At 37.7% G+C, this 15,495-nt stretch overlaps 1 protein-coding gene across 17 annotated transcripts in view; it reads left to right on the top strand.

The window, feature by feature from the left end:
- The first annotated feature begins 3,668 nt into the window (after positions 1–3,668).
- Positions 3,669–15,495, top strand: part of CTR9 (CTR9 homolog, Paf1/RNA polymerase II complex component) — a 37,573-nt gene continuing 25,746 nt past the window's right edge. For all 17 annotated transcript variants that reach the window (XR_013956814.1, XR_013956815.1, XR_013956816.1 and 14 more), the window contains exons 1-15: positions 3,669–3,788; positions 5,386–5,484; positions 6,137–6,376; positions 6,820–6,937; positions 7,573–7,662; positions 9,062–9,210; positions 11,134–11,241; positions 11,724–11,831; positions 11,950–12,186; positions 12,966–13,055; positions 13,156–13,284; positions 13,406–13,589; positions 14,582–14,670; positions 14,956–15,141; positions 15,318–15,405. Coding sequence is in view for 2 of the 17 variants with exons in the window: in XM_080617651.1 (XP_080473777.1) it covers positions 3,744–3,788; positions 5,386–5,484; positions 6,137–6,376; positions 6,820–6,937; positions 7,573–7,662; positions 9,062–9,210; positions 11,134–11,241; positions 11,724–11,831; positions 11,950–12,186; positions 12,966–13,055; positions 13,156–13,284; positions 13,406–13,589; positions 14,582–14,670; positions 14,956–15,141; positions 15,318–15,405 (1,960 nt within the window). In the remaining 15 variants the exon portion in view is untranslated. The remainder of the gene's footprint in view (positions 3,789–5,385; positions 5,485–6,136; positions 6,377–6,819; positions 6,938–7,572; positions 7,663–9,061; positions 9,211–11,133; positions 11,242–11,723; positions 11,832–11,949; positions 12,187–12,965; positions 13,056–13,155; positions 13,285–13,405; positions 13,590–14,581; positions 14,671–14,955; positions 15,142–15,317; positions 15,406–15,495) is intronic.

Genomic DNA, 15,495 nt, shown 5'->3' with positions numbered 1-15,495 from the left:
GAAGTCCCTAATGAAGAGTCCCTCCCCAGCATCCTTGTAGGCCCCCTACAGATTCTGGAAGGCTGCCATGAGGTCTCCACGCAGCCTTCTCTTCTCTAAGCTGAACAGCCCCAACGTTCTCAGCTTGTCTTCATATGGGAGGTGCTCCAGTCCCCTGATCGCCCTTGTGGCCCTCCTCTGGACTTGTTCCAACAGTTCCATGTCCTTTTTATGTTGAGGACACCAGAACTGCACACAATACTCCAAGCGAGGTCTCACAAGAGCAGAGTAGAGGGGCAGGATCACTTCCTTCAACCTGCTGGTCACGCTCCTTTTGATGCAGCCCAGGATACGGTTGGCTTTTTGGGCTGCGAGTGCACACTGAAGCCGGCTCATGTTCATTTTCTCATCGATCAACACTCCCAAGTCCTTCTCTGCAGGGCTGCTCTGAATCTCTTCTCTGCCCAACCTGTAGCTGTGCCTGGGATTGCTCTGACCCAGGTGTAGGACCTTGCACTTGTCATGGTTAAACTTCATAAGGTTGGCATCAGCCCACCTCACAAGCGTGTCGAGGTCCCTCTGGATGGCATTCCTTCCCTCCAGCGTATCAAGCGAACCACACAGCTTGGTGTCATTGGCAAACTTGCTGAGGGCGCGCTCAATCCCACTGTCCATGTCACCGACAAAGATGTTGAACAAGATCGATCCCAACACCAATCCCTGAGGGACACCACTCGTTACCGGTCTCCAGCTGGACATTGAGCCATTGACTACAACTCTTTGTGCGCGGCCATCCAGCCAGTTCTTTATCCACCGAGTGGTCCATCTATTAAATTGATGTCTCTCTAGTTTAGAGACAAGGATATCATGCAGGACAGTGTCTAATGCTTTGCACAAGTCCAGGTAGATGACATCAGCTGCTCTACCCCTGTCCATCAGTTCCGTAGCCTCATCGTAGAAGGCCACCAAATTGGTCAGGCAGGATTTCCCCTTACTGAAGCCATGCTGGCTGTCACCAAGCACCTTGTTGCTTTTCATGTGCTTCTTAGCAGAAGGTCAACAAGTGACTACTGCGCTGTTGTGACTGCTGTTGACTACTGTCAACAAGTGATGATTTTCACTGTTAGAATTAATTTGCAGTCTGAAGATTTCTAAAAGTGTGTCTATCTTTATTCTTAAGAAATCTCTGGAAAAAAATGTGGTTTTGGTTTTTTTTCTAACAATCAAAAGTAAAGAAATTTTCCTACTAAAATACACGGCTCTGACCATCAAACCAGAAGATGTGGGCTTATTTATGTAAACATAGACACCTCAAACTTAAGTGGCAATTTGTTTGCAAAGAGTAGTAGGTCAGGTAGGTACAGGCCTTTTTTATATGTTATTAAAGTAGTTTAGTTAAGCTCAATTTTCATTCCTGAAAAAGGCTTCTAATTATATGTGGTAATGAAGTTTTAAAATATTATTTTCACTATATATATTACAAGTGGAAGCTCAATTTGCTATATATTTATATATAGCTTGCTATTTATATAAGTATTTCTGATACTGACAACCTGCCAAGTTTAACAGCAGTAATTTAAATTTTCATAATAATAGATTTCAGTGAAATAAAAACAAAAGGCAGTAAGATAAATCAACTTTCTCTTCTGGAAATGTTCCTAAGCACTCAGAAAGAAAGAAGAAACACCCAACAAACCCAACCTCTTTTCGCTAGAACAATATTTTACTAAATTTTAAAAAGTTTAATTTAAAAAAGTTCTACAAACCCTATAGTGTTTTATTGTTATAAGTGTATACGGAAAAAATGAATCTTCCTTCAAACAACATAAAAGGCAATAGTTTGCATAGTAGAACAATAAAACTTTAAACAACTTAAAATGCTTCTATTAGGTTTATACCAGGAAGTAAGAATTGCTTTCCTTCTTTAATGTTGGTTTAATATTCTTAAGGCCTGACCTTATATAATCTTTCATTTAAACTAGGGGGTTTTGGTGGGTTTTGGGGTTTGGGTTTGTTTGGCTTTAGTTTTGTTTTTCTTTTTTTCCCTATGAGGAAAGCCAGTTTACTACAGACACTAACTGATGAACAAACCTAAGGAACAGACTGCCTTTTCCATTCAAATTGCTTCAACAATAATTAAAATATCAAAAAAAGTAGTTTGTTTGTAAAAAATCTGTCTATAAATAAGAAAAGCAGGCTTAGGAACTCTATTAATTAGCCTCTTGTTCTGCATAATGTTGTTTTTGGCATGTTTTTAATGAAAGAAATGTACTCTTTGACTCCTATTAATTTTAATGTCATCCTGCCTTCCTCTCAGTGGCAAAAGTTTCCCTACAAAAGGTATTTACAGCACATACCTACTCCAAGACTTATATGAGTAAAGGAAGTACTAGTTACACTTCATTGGACCAGATAACTTAGTTCAGAGTAATTAGTGCATGAAGAAAAATAATAAATTGAGATTCAAAAAGTTAAATAATTAAAAAATACTACTTGCTTTGACTTCAGAGAACAGGTGACATTGCAAGTACGCTAGTCATTACTATTATAATATATAGTAACATAGCAATCCATAATTAATTTTTAAAATAAAATTTAGTAATTTAATGCTTTATAGTTATGGCTACCAGTTCAGTCCAAATTCAGTATTCTGTGGATGATTAGCTGTAGGACAAAATGAAGTTTGTTTTACAGTTTAATAGGCTTTTTAACTAATACATCACAGATGTGGGGTTTTTCTAAATCTTCTTAGTAGAAATGTGCCAGAGGATCTTTTAGTCTTACTCTTTTTTTTTTTTTTCCTTTAGTACAGCTGCAAAGATAACTAAGATTGGTTGTATGTTACTGCGTGCACTGTGTTTTATTCAAATACATCAGTGCATCTGCCATAATCATTGGAAGAAATAATTTAGGAATCTCATTTTATAATTCCTTCTTTACTCATGCAGCTACACATGGCTGAAGGCCTCGCAGAAAACAAGTTCCAGGATCAGGGCCCATGTTCACGATTCAGAATTTTATCAGATTCGGTATTTTTAATTAAAAAAATAAATTAGATAATTTGAAAAGAGGTGGCAGCCAAACTGTGGCTAAAAAACTTGCAAATATATAATAACAATTTCACACCACTTAAGTTAGTCAGATAAGTATTTAGATTTACACACTGTTTGGTTTTCTATGAAGACAGGGAAAATTCACACATTTTAATGCACTTAGTTGGAAATCTTTAACGATTTTAAAATGACATGAGATGAGGCATAGCCTGAGGGAGTCATGTTTATGAAGACCAGAGAGCAACCAGGTGTAAATCTATTCAATTTATGAGCGTGTAAACGCACAGCATTATTTCTGGGTATTATATATATTTCTGTAGGTAAGTGATCTATATGTAGAAATTAGCGGGACTAATACCTGCCTGCAAGTCCCCGGGAAGCCCTCGCTCCATCCTGAGGAGCCTATTCCCGCTTTAAGCAGGGGCCTCACTCCTCCAAACACAACGCTCTCGCCAGCAGCCCGGTTCGTTGCTGAGGGGCGGCCACGAGGCGGCCGTTGCCGTAGCAACAGAACCCCCCGCGCGCAGGGGACCAAAGCGACCTTCGAGGCTCGCTGCGATTGGCTTTTTGCGCCTCGGGGGGCGGAGCCTTCCCCCCCAACCCCCACCGCCTTGGCCCGAACACGTCCGGGTCAATCGGTGCTTGTGAGGGGAAGTGCGCGCGTGGTTGCTGCGGCTGGCAGGCGGCTCGGAGGGTAGTGGAGTCGCCATCATGTCGCGGGGATCTATTGAGATCCCTCTCCGGGACACCGATGAGGCGAGTCGGGGACTGGCGGGTGGCGGTAGCGCGGCCTGGACCCGAGGAGGGGAAGGAAAGGGCGCGCTGTGTGCTGCGTGACGGGGCGCAGGCTGTAGTCGCTTTCTTTTCTAGTTGGGTCTCGGGCTCGAGGGAGACGGTCGCTCCCTTCCCTGAGCGGAAGAAGTTGCTTCAAACAGGTGTATTGCTTTGCGGAGAGAAATCGAAACCGCGGTTCATCTGGTGTCTACTATCTGCTAGCAGTCATCTCTCTGTTCTTGCCTGGTGCCTTGCAGGTGGCGGAGAGCCGCGGGGGGCAGGCAGTCTATCCGGAATCTTTTGGTACCACACGTCGGTGAGGAAGGGACAGCCTCTTCTCCGATGATATGTACTTAAAGCATATGCAACCCTCAGGAATGATGGCCTTGCTGGAAACAGTGTCTAATCTTAAGTTTGGGCTTGTGTATGGTGGCCTTATCCAGATAAATTCTCTCCCTAGTTCTTTAAATGCTGATTTTCCTGACTGCGCTAAGTTGTAAATAGTGTGCGTGTTCCTAAATCAGCATATAGGCACAGGTAGGACAGTTGATCTACTCTATAAAGTTACTTCAGTGTGGGTTTAGAAATTTATTTTTCTTTAGTTAAGGTAGATTGTCACAAGCCAAGTTTAAAAACACTTAAGAGAAATATTTGGAAATTCATAGGGTATTACAAAGTTTGAAGTTAAATCATTCCATAGCAGGTACTAAATTAATACTATAGCTGAATAAGGTCATGAAACATACTGCCTCTAAGTTGAAGAATATATTTTTGTGAACATAAGTGTCCATACTCTGACAAATTTCCATATAACTTCCATTGAGTTAAGTCTCAGAAAGGTACTTTGCTCTCTGGAGGCTACATGTTGGAGGGCTTTTTCTTCTGTGACAGAAATTTCTGTGTTGTGTCAACATGAATGGTTGATCTTGGTGCTGCTGTTCAAGTTATGGCTGGGGATACTTGGATGCTGAAGTTCTGAATTAATGGCTACAGATTGCTATAATTTTTTTTTTTTTACATCCCTTTTTAACTTCTGTATTTATTTGCTGTCTTGGTGATATGTATGTCTCATTAATAATTATTTTAGATTGTGAATGAGAGTTGCCCAAATTTAAAAACATCATCTGTGAAACAGGAGATCCAATAGTAGCAGAAATATTTGTGCTGGTGCTCTGAAGTTTTACATAGTCAAAACTATAAGCCCTTATGAACTGGATTGCTCTAATCCAGTCTGTGTAGAAAGAGTCCCTGCACTGGTAATTGGGGTACAAGCCTGGGTACAATTGCACCTCTTCAATGCTGTAAAATTAAATTGTAATGTAGATGACTAATATGAAAGCATTTCTGCTTATTCTCTCCAACTAGTATTCTAAACATGGAGCCGTCTTTTCTCTGACATTTGTGAAAAGCCATCACTTTTGTTTGTACAGAATACAATACATTATCACTTCCTTCTTTGTCCATAACCTTGTTTAAACACAAATAATTATTTGGTTTGTGCTGTGAAATGTCCAGCTTACTTTGAGCTCTATGATTGCAAATGCTTTGTAAGAAGAAAATCTGTATTGTTTGGTTCTAGGTTATTGAGCTTGACTTCGATCAGTTACCTGAGGGTGATGAAGTTATAAGTATACTGAAACAGGAACACACTCAACTGCACATATGGATTGCCTTAGCGGTTAGTATATATACAAATTATATATTTAAATATTATATTCAAATAATCAAATAATAATTTCCACTTGCTTACTGTTATGACCAGGGATAACTGAACTCTACAGGAACTGAATGGAGTTATCAGCCACTTGTTCTAGGCCAGATATTTTGGATTTGGCATATGAATATAAAGGTTTTAATTTCACCATTTTTTTCTTGAAATAATGCTGCTCGAGACCTGATTTTTAAGTTTGATTTTTTTTATGTGTTTTTTTTTTTTTTTTTCCCCTCAACCCATAGTTTTCTGGTTTGTGCCTTTGATTTTGCACTTCATAAAAGAGGAGGGTGCAGTATCTATACCATATATATGGTGAAATATGCAAAAAGTCAAAGAAGTTCAGAGGAAAACCAGTTCATTCTTCACTTATAAATAGCTGTAAGACTTGTGTTTTAATGTAAAAATACGAAGTTGGGATGATGACAGGAAAATATTTTGTGGTATCAGAATGCCTTTGTATAATTATCCATATGTTTATGTCTGATTTATCCCTACATTTATGTCTGATTTATTTCTACATTTTGGAAAAAGAATCTGTGTAGCACCTAAAGCATCAACTTGATATATTACTTACTCTCTGGGGTAGTATTGTCTGATAAAACTATTTGTTTTATAGCTGGAATACTACAAACAAGGAAAAACAGAAGACTTTGTGAAGCTGTTGGAAGCTGCACGCATAGATGGTAACTTGGACTACAGAGACCATGAAAAAGATCAAATGACATGTCTGGATACTCTGGCAGCGTACTATGTACAGCAGGCTCGGAAGGAGAAGAACAAAGATAATAAGAAGGAGCTCATCACACAAGCTACCTTGTTGTATACTATGGCTGACAAAATTATCATGTATGATCAGGTAAAAACCAAAGTCAGTTTAAAAATACATATTTTTAAATTACCTAGTGATTGTAAAGAAAACAAGTATTGATTCACTAAAGGGAAAATAGAAACTGCTTAGGCTTTAAAGTCTGTTAGTGTAGCATATATAAGCAAAACTTTTAAGTATCTGAAATGTGTGCAGTGCCACCAGGAATAATTATCTCTAGCTTGGGACACCTGATAAACTATGTCAGTCAACTTTGGTTGGTTGGGGAGGAAGGATTGGTTGCTACTATCTTGATAACAACGTGAACTTTAGAAGTGGATGATAAAGACCCTTTTTGTTTTATTTTTCTTCCTGGTGTAAAAAAAATAAATTAATCATAGAAAACATTATGGCATAGCCAGTGAATATTTCAGGTAGTCCAATTCTTCATATTTTACAAAGATAAATGTGTCAGAATTTTTTTTCTTATCTAGAATCACTTGTTGGGAAGAGCCTGCTTTTGTCTGCTTGAAGGAGATAAGATGGACCAAGCTGATGCACAGTTCCACTTCGTGCTCAACCAGTCTCCAAATAATATTCCCGCCCTTCTCGGTATGAGTTTGTGGGCATTTGTGTAAAGGCTTGGTCTCTCCAGTTTTGGAATGAAACATGTGCTTAAGAAGAGTACGTATGTGAGATGAGAATGTGATCAAGAAGTGTGCACTTTTGACCAGAAACACATGACAGAGATTTAAACTTGGGGAGTATATGTAGGTGGAAGAGCTAGGAAAAAATATACTGTTAGCTAGCATCTTCTGAGACCCATGGATATATATCCAGTCCAACTACTTGTATTTCCCTGATGGTGCAAGCGAAGCTGTAGATTCTGTTGAAGGTGATGATAACAGTAGTGATGGGCTGTAACGCATGGATTTTAATTTCTTCATTAATTAATCTAGTTTTAGTATGTGTCTTTCCTCTGGACCAGGAAAGAATTAAGTTTCTGCAGAAACCCATGAAAAAGTAAATTTAGTAAATCAGTATGTTCCCATGTTTGATTTTTTTAAATTTTTTTTTCCATATGCTTGACATCGTCATAAATAATAAGTTGTAGTTGTCTGAATTTTCTGGTTTTAACTGTAACTTTTGAAAATCAGCACAGTACAACTTTAATACTTATGAGCTTCTGATTTATAACTGCTTTGTTTATAGTTCTGATTTATTTGTAACTGGTATGTTATTTACAGGTAAAGCATGCATTTCTTTCAACAAGAAGGATTATAGAGGAGCCCTCGCCTACTACAAGAAAGCATTGCGTACCAATCCAGGTTGCCCAGGTAACACAGAAAGTATTTGTGAGTGGAAGTATTTGCTGTGCTTGCAAACTAACTCAAGTCCTCCTAATTCAAATACCTAGGCTGTCAAAAAAAGACCCAACCCCCAATACTTTTCATTTTTTCTAATTATTACCTTTTGAAAATAATTATTTGAAAATGAGAAGATGTATGTAAGAGAAGTAAAAATTTGGAGGGAACTGACCTGTTCAAGACTTTTGCAGAATCTGTCTCTGAGCTCTTGGAATAAGGGTTAAGAAAATGGCATGTTAGCATTAATAGTGAAACAAGAGAGGAAAATTAAAATTCTGCTTATAGTACATGATGTGACCTTCCTGGTGTTGTATGATTTTTCTTAATGCAAAAATCTGGGAAAGCTATTAGTAATGGCTGTAAAAGTGTTGCATGTGATTTGAAGATACTAGTTCAGGATATTTGTATTAGAATAATAAATATCCTAAAGTCTCTTGAGAGATATGGTATACTTAGCCATAACCCATCTGAAAAAAAATTTATTCAAAGTTGATGTGTACTCTATAGCCTGGTTTAGTGCAAGAATCATTGCTACAACAGTGCATTTAGAAATGCAAGCCTTACTTTAGGTTAGATATAAGGAAGAAGCTCTTTACTGTGAGGGTGGTGAGGCACTGGAACAGGTTGCCCAAGGAAATTGTGAATGCTCCATCCCTGGCAGTGTTGAAGGCCAAGTTGAACGGAGTCTTGGGTGACATGGTTCAGTGTGTGGTGTCCCTGCCCATGGCAGGGGGTTGGAAATGGATGATCTTAAGGTCCTTTCCAACCCTAACTAATCTATGATTCTCTGATTTACTCCCCTTTTTCACACAGACACACATTGCTGTTCATAAATGCCTGCATTCTTAGTTCACAGGCAATCTGAAAGGGCAGTATGATGTAAATTCTCTGTATTAGTCAATTTGATCATGGAAGTTAGAGGATGATAAACAGCATTTTGTTAGCAGTGAATCAGTTGATCATATGAGCTAACTTACTTGTCTGTGATTTCTGAAGGCTGTCTAGTCTTGGGTGAACTTACCCTGCCTAAGAAATTTCCAGTTCTTTGATCTGGCATTTTTTTAATGTCTTTATTTAACTTTTAAATAAATTTCCATAATAGCAGTTTTTTATTTACTTAGTGTCTTTTGGAGATACTAGGCCAGTGTTCTGGGGTGGATGAAGAAATAAAGTCTTACTAATCTGTTAAAGTAAGTTTTGCTGCCAAGTGTGGGAGGCTGCCTTTAAAACCAGCAAGTAGTTAGATGGATTTATCAGTTTTAAAGAAATACTACAAATTCTGCTTTTACTTTAATTGATGACCGGAATGTAAAAGAAAGTCTTAAAGGTGAAATTTTGGAATTCTTAATGGTGTAATTTTGTTCTCTAGCTGAGGTTCGATTAGGTATGGGCCACTGCTTCGTGAAACTGAACAAGTTGGAAAAAGCTCGCTTAGCATTCAGCAGGGCTCTGGAACTGAATTCAAAATGCGTTGGGGCTTTGGTTGGACTGGCTGTTCTGGAACTCAATAATAAAGAGGTGTGTCTGGTTTAACAAGAATCCATACTCGGTTTACTTCTTATCTGAAAAAGCAAACTTTTTATCCTTTTGAAATTTAGTCCATGTTTTAAATGGGGCAATAACTTTTGTGGTTAAATCATTTTAAGTCTGTGTCACTACTGAATGATGATACAGGTATATACTTGTTATGTGAACACCACATTCTGAATAGCTTTCTTCTATTGTTAAAATCTTAAACTCTGTTTCTTGTAGAGGTGTTAAGAAAAGCAGTGCTAGGTTAACAATATTAATTAAAATAATGAAAGTCCCTGGTGAGATATCTGTGTGAATTCATGTCACTGGAAAAAAAAAAATCCAGAAGTGCTGATTTCAAAATATCACTCCTGAGATATAGTCCCAGGGGGTTAGTCCTGGGCTTTAAGGAACATAAGCTTTCAAACAAGTGTTAAAGATGTTTGCAAGCTACATTGGCATGTATGCCACATGGTAAAACAGGGAGTAGGCAAGAAAAAACTATAACTAGGCTGATGAAACCACAACAAAGTGGTGATCCTACCTCTCCAGATGTTGTGTCACTACTAAAATACATATGCTCATTTATCTTAGTTGGGATCATAAGATCTGAGATGGTTAATCTGCGCAAAGGAAGTTACCAGTGGAGGATGGGACTTTTAAGTAATAAAAGAAATACATATAAATAATTGTGTGTCACTAAACTTTAGCGTTAAGCTATCTGTAGAACACATACATCCCTAGGGAGGTCTTCTATTAGCACAGACTGTCTGAAAATACTTAGTTCATTGCTTCACAGGGGGGTGGGAAAAAAACCAACTGTGAAGACTTACATCAAGAATTCCAAAATATATGGGTATGAGAGTTTTCTTTCGTAAAACTACAAAGACAACCAAAAATATTCTTAGGTCAGATTTTAGTAAGTAATTTTATGGGTGAGAAACTAATGAAACCTGGTATCTTCCTTCCTTTTTTTTTTCCTGAAGTTCTTTTGACTGAAGTCAAGGAATGAGCACACTCACCTTAAGCTTTCAAAAGCTGTGATTAAAAGCTGAGCCACCCAAATATGTTTTGTGTTCTTTGTAAGAAATGTATCATCTGTGCCTTTCTGCTTGTATTTTCACAACTTGTACTGTGTTTTTTCGCTGCCTGTTCTACTTCATCTGATGTCTCAACCTCATAAAACCTGATCTGTTCAATAAGATAGCTTTCTGCTGATAATAATTGCAAAGTAAAGCACAGGTGTTACATGATTATTAGATACTATTTGTGGTGGTTCTGTTAAGAAATAAATACAGATTTAAGTTGACATGCTCGTGATACAGATTTTATGGGTGTTCCAAATAAATGGCAATTATTTTATCAGTCATGGGTTTGAACTTGTTGGTAGGTCAAATTTGTATCCATGGAAAATTTTTTTTTAGATTTCTTCAGAAAAGGCTAAGTTGATGTAATGATATCCCTGTGTAAATACCACAAACTTCTGCCATTTTCAATTAGAACTTAAGTTCTAATAGCTCTTAATTCAGCGTCTGAAATTCTTGTTTAGAATTCAAGTATGTGAGTATTTTCATTTCACTGTTGAATGAATTGTGTATAAGGTTGAAACTGACACCAAACAGGAGCTAGGAACATTGGACAGTAGAAAGAAGGATTTCGGGGTGTGAGTGTGAAATGTCAAAGGACACCAAGATTAAAGGTTGCATTTTATTTTTCCCTGTTCTGCTTTTTTGCATCCCTGTGTAGTGGCTTAATTTTCCATTTTCCATCCGTAAGCTGCAGGGAGAAAAGCTAATAGCTGAATTTACTTTTTCTGTGAGCCCAGCAAGGTTTTGTCAGATTTGCAGCAGTGCAGATTGAAGAATAATTTTGAAGATCTTAATAAGATACAGCTATTGAGATGCTAATACCTGTCAATGTTTTATTTAGGCTGATTCCATCAAGAATGGTGTTCAACTCCTCTCTAGGGCTTACACAATTGATCCCAGTAATCCAATGGTGTTGAATCACTTGGCTAATCACTTCTTCTTCAAGAAGGTAAAAAGTCTGTGGAATTTTATAGTTAGATACTTGATAACTCTGAACAGCAAGGATTCTGTTGTTAGATTCAGTCTCATTTCATCAGGCAAAGTGGTGTCTAATATGGAACTGTTAATCCAGGTGGACAAGTGTAAGTTGTGTGTAAATGTTTTTCAAGAAAGCCAGAAAAAGGTACACTTATTTCTTTATTCAAGGTGGCCTTTGTGTCCTGAATGCATTTGGGGTTTTAGATGTGGGGTTTTTTGGTTGGTCTTTTTTTGGTTTGGGTGTCATCCCACCCAATCCCCCATAGCCATCCATGCTTTAAAATATGAGATAGAGGTAAAACAAAACAATAACCACTAAAACTAAATGTCATAATTTAGTCAGTGCTATGGCTAAAGCTTTGATGTCTTTCAAGCTATCATTATTTAAATAATAAATCACTTTGCCATAAATAATGTAGGTTTTTAAATTTCATTTAACTTCCTTTTTTTCAGGACTATGGTAAAGTACAACACTTGGCTCTTCATGCTTTCCATAATACAGAAGTTGAAGCAATGCAGGCAGAGAGTTGTTATCAGCTGGCTAGGTCTTTTCATGTACAGGTAGGGTAGTTCTTAAAAGCCTCCTTTGAGATTACAGTTAAAAATGTATCTTATAAAAGTTTATACAAAGCTTACCTGTGAATATACTACCTGTCATTTATTCACTTCTTTTTAACAGGAAGATTATGATCAAGCTTTCCAGTATTATTACCAGGCCACTCAGTTTGCTTCATCTTCTTTTGTACTTCCATTTTTTGGGTTGGGTCAAATGTACATTTATCGAGGGGACAAAGAGAATGCATCACAATGCTTTGAAAAAGTTTTGAAAGCCTATCCTAACAATTATGAGACTATGAAAATCCTTGGATCTCTTTATGCGGCTTCAGAAGATCAGGAGAAACGGGACATTGCGAAGGTGAGGTTTGCTTCTGCCAGCATCGTACTTTTACATACAAGAGTAGAGCTTGAAAATCAGACTGTATCTTGTGTTGCATGAAACTCAGGATTACTTGGCTGTAGATGTAGAATATTTAATATTGGCTGTCATGAGAGAGATCCTCTGAACTCTGGAGAGTCACCACTTCTGGACAGAACTGAGGCTCCTACTGGGCTCTAGCTAAAGCAAGTCCAGGAACTTAGGGGAGCCCCAGCCTTGTGCTTGTATTTAGTAGTATGAAAAGGGCAGAATTCTTCCTATATATGTTAAAATTCTCTGAAGATGGTAAATTAGCCAGTGATTTCCTGAAGACAGCAAATTAGCTAGTGATTTCCAGAAAATATTTATCTTAGCTTATATGGAATGACAGTGTTGTTATTTTTTTTTTTTTTTTTGAATGAAAGGGTTTTTAAAATCTCATGTTAGGTAAATAAATGCAAAGAATCACAGACATCACTGTTAAACTAGTTTCCCATGTTGATGTAGTAGTTTCTGTTTCTCTAAGACTTTAAGCTTAAGAAAATATGTACACATAAGGTGTTATGTTCTACAGGAAAATACAGTAACGAAGGTAACTAATACAATTTTTTGTGACCAAATTGTGCAGATGTTTGGGATAGTTTCTTTTCCAGTCCATTATATCTTTTTAGTATTAAGGTTAATACCTTTACTGTTTTGATTTTGGTTTTTTTTTTTCCCTCCCTTTAAACAGTCTGTGTGTCCACAAAGAGGCATAATTGTTTTCTGCTGGTTTTCAGGGGCATCTAAAAAAAGTCACAGAACAGTATCCTGATGATGTAGAGGCATGGATTGAGCTAGCCCAAATTCTAGAACAGACAGATATACAGGTATTTCTTAATATACACTGGGTAAATTGCGTGCTTTTCATAAGAGCATACAGAGCTCATTCTCTTAATGCTTTTATCCATTTTCTCTCTCCTTGCAAAGGGTGCACTGTCAGCGTATGGTACAGCTACACGCATTCTGCAAGAGAAAGTACAGGCTGATGTCCCACCAGAGATATTGAATAACGTGGGTGCTTTGCACTTCAGGCTGGGAAACCTGGGAGAAGCAAAGGTATATAGTTACTCTGAGTTTGAGTTGAGTTCAGCCAGAAGGTTTCCTTTTAAGAATATTCTGGAGGTTTACTTTAAGAATATTCTGGAATGCTTCATTCTTTTTTCTTTTTATACTTTAGAAATATTTTTTGGCATCACTGGATCGTGCAAAAGCAGAAGCTGAACATGATGAGCATTACTACAATGCTATCTCTGTAACAACGTCCTATAACCTCGCCAGACTATATGAGGCTATGTGTGAATTTCACGAAGCGGAAAAGCTGTATAAAAATATTTTAAGAGAACATCCTAATTACGTTGATTGTAAGAAACATTTGGTATTTTATTTGCACAGTCCTCCTTACGATACCCAAAAACCTTCCCATTTTCTGTGTCTTCTGGTCTTCTTATATCTGTCTTCACTTTATTTCATAGCAGTTTTGCTTTTGTTTTTTTTTGTTTTGTTTTTTTAAGGCCAGCATCATCCTTACAGTCTAATCTTCAGCTTTAAGCCTTCTAATTATTAGGTAGATCATACTATACTCCAGAAATCTGGCAATATTAGCTTCTCTAGATTTGCATGTCTTTGCTTACTTGCTCTGCACCCCCACCAAAGCGTTAGCACCTCAGCAGTCAGGTGCAGTTAAGGCCATCGAATTGATACGCCCAGGCTCTATAGCTCTACCTACGTGGGTGGAAATGGAGACCCTGTGGGAGAATCACTTTATATCTTGGACCTTGACCTTCCTTCAGGGACGAAGTGCTGTTGAGGGTCTCCGCGCAACTTCTATGGCGCACTTGTTTTTAGTCCTCACTCAGCTCTTTGTCTTACCCCAGATAGTTGCCATGTGATATTTTCTGCAAAGCTGAGGTGGTAGCCCTTGCTCAGCAAGCTGCAGCACACAGCATGCCCCGGCCTAATCTATAGCCCTTTCCCTACTTGTTGTCTGTTGTCACCTTGCTAGCTGGTACTCGTCTCAAAGCTTGTGAAGACTGGAGAGCTGTTTAAATTGAAGGGCAGAAAATGACGTAACTGATATATCCTTCCTTTGAGGTTTCTCAATTGTCTTTAACTTATGAAACCTATTAAAAACATTTATATTACTTTAACTGTTAGAAATCTGCAACTTCTGTATCATTATTGTGGATGAATGTTCCTCTTCACATGGTGCGTCTCAGTATGAATAGAATATGGAGGGTGTCTTAATGTTTGCTGTCCTTAGCTGATCAAGGAAAAGATTGCTTTTGAAATTCTTTGTTTGAGATGACTTTAACCTGTTTCCTGATTTTTATATTATTTTCTATTTTTATTTTAGGCTACTTACGCTTGGGAGCTATGGCTAGGGATAAAGGAAACTTTTATGAGGCTTCTGATTGGTTTAAAGAAGCACTTCAGATAAATCAGGTTTGTCACCCTTTAAGTGTTTAAAGTTTTAAAACACTTGAAAGGTTAACAGCTTAAAATTTTATTTTCCTTTTGTTGCATTTTCATGTTGTTTTTCATATGAATTAGGAGGGAACTACCATAATCTACTATGTGCTTTGGTTTTTAAGGGTTTATTTTTTGTTTGGTTGGTTTTTAGTATGGAATTCTATTTAAGAAAAACAGCATTTTATACTTGGAAAAGTAAGCTTGCAAGCGAAGACGGTGCTTTTGCAACTTAAGAGTGATTTTTATTTTTTTATTTAGGACCACCCGGATGCCTGGTCTCTGATTGGCAATCTTCACTTGGCTAAACAAGAGTGGGGTCCAGGACAGAAGAAATTTGAAAGAATATTGAAACAGCCCTCCACACAAAATGATACTTACTCCATGCTGGCTCTTGGCAATGTCTGGTTACAGACTCTTCATCAACCCACAAGAGACAGAGAAAAGGTAATAGGCGTCTTTCTGCTCTGTGTATGGTTTTATTTAATTTTTATATGCTGTTAGCTACTCAAACCTTTTCTTGATGCCTGTTTGGCATCTTATAGTACACAAAACCTCCGTGTAGATCTTGCAATACCCTATTATAGAAATGAGTAATAATTGGGGTATTTTTTTTTCTGCAGGAGAAGCGTCATCAAGACCGTGCATTAGCAATCTACAAACAAGTACTCAGAAATGATCCAAAAAATTTGTATGCTGCTAATGGCATAGGTGAATATTAGACTGTTTTCCTTCAGAGGTGTTGATATTCTTATATTTCATGCTTTAATGTAGAGTTGATTTTGCAGGCCCTGAATGCTG

Source organism: Psittacula echo (assembly GCF_963264785.1).
Source record: "Psittacula echo genome assembly, chromosome: 5".
Classification (NCBI taxonomy): domain Eukaryota; kingdom Metazoa; phylum Chordata; class Aves; order Psittaciformes; family Psittacidae; genus Psittacula; species Psittacula echo.
This window is presented reverse-complemented; position numbering and strand designations above follow the sequence as displayed.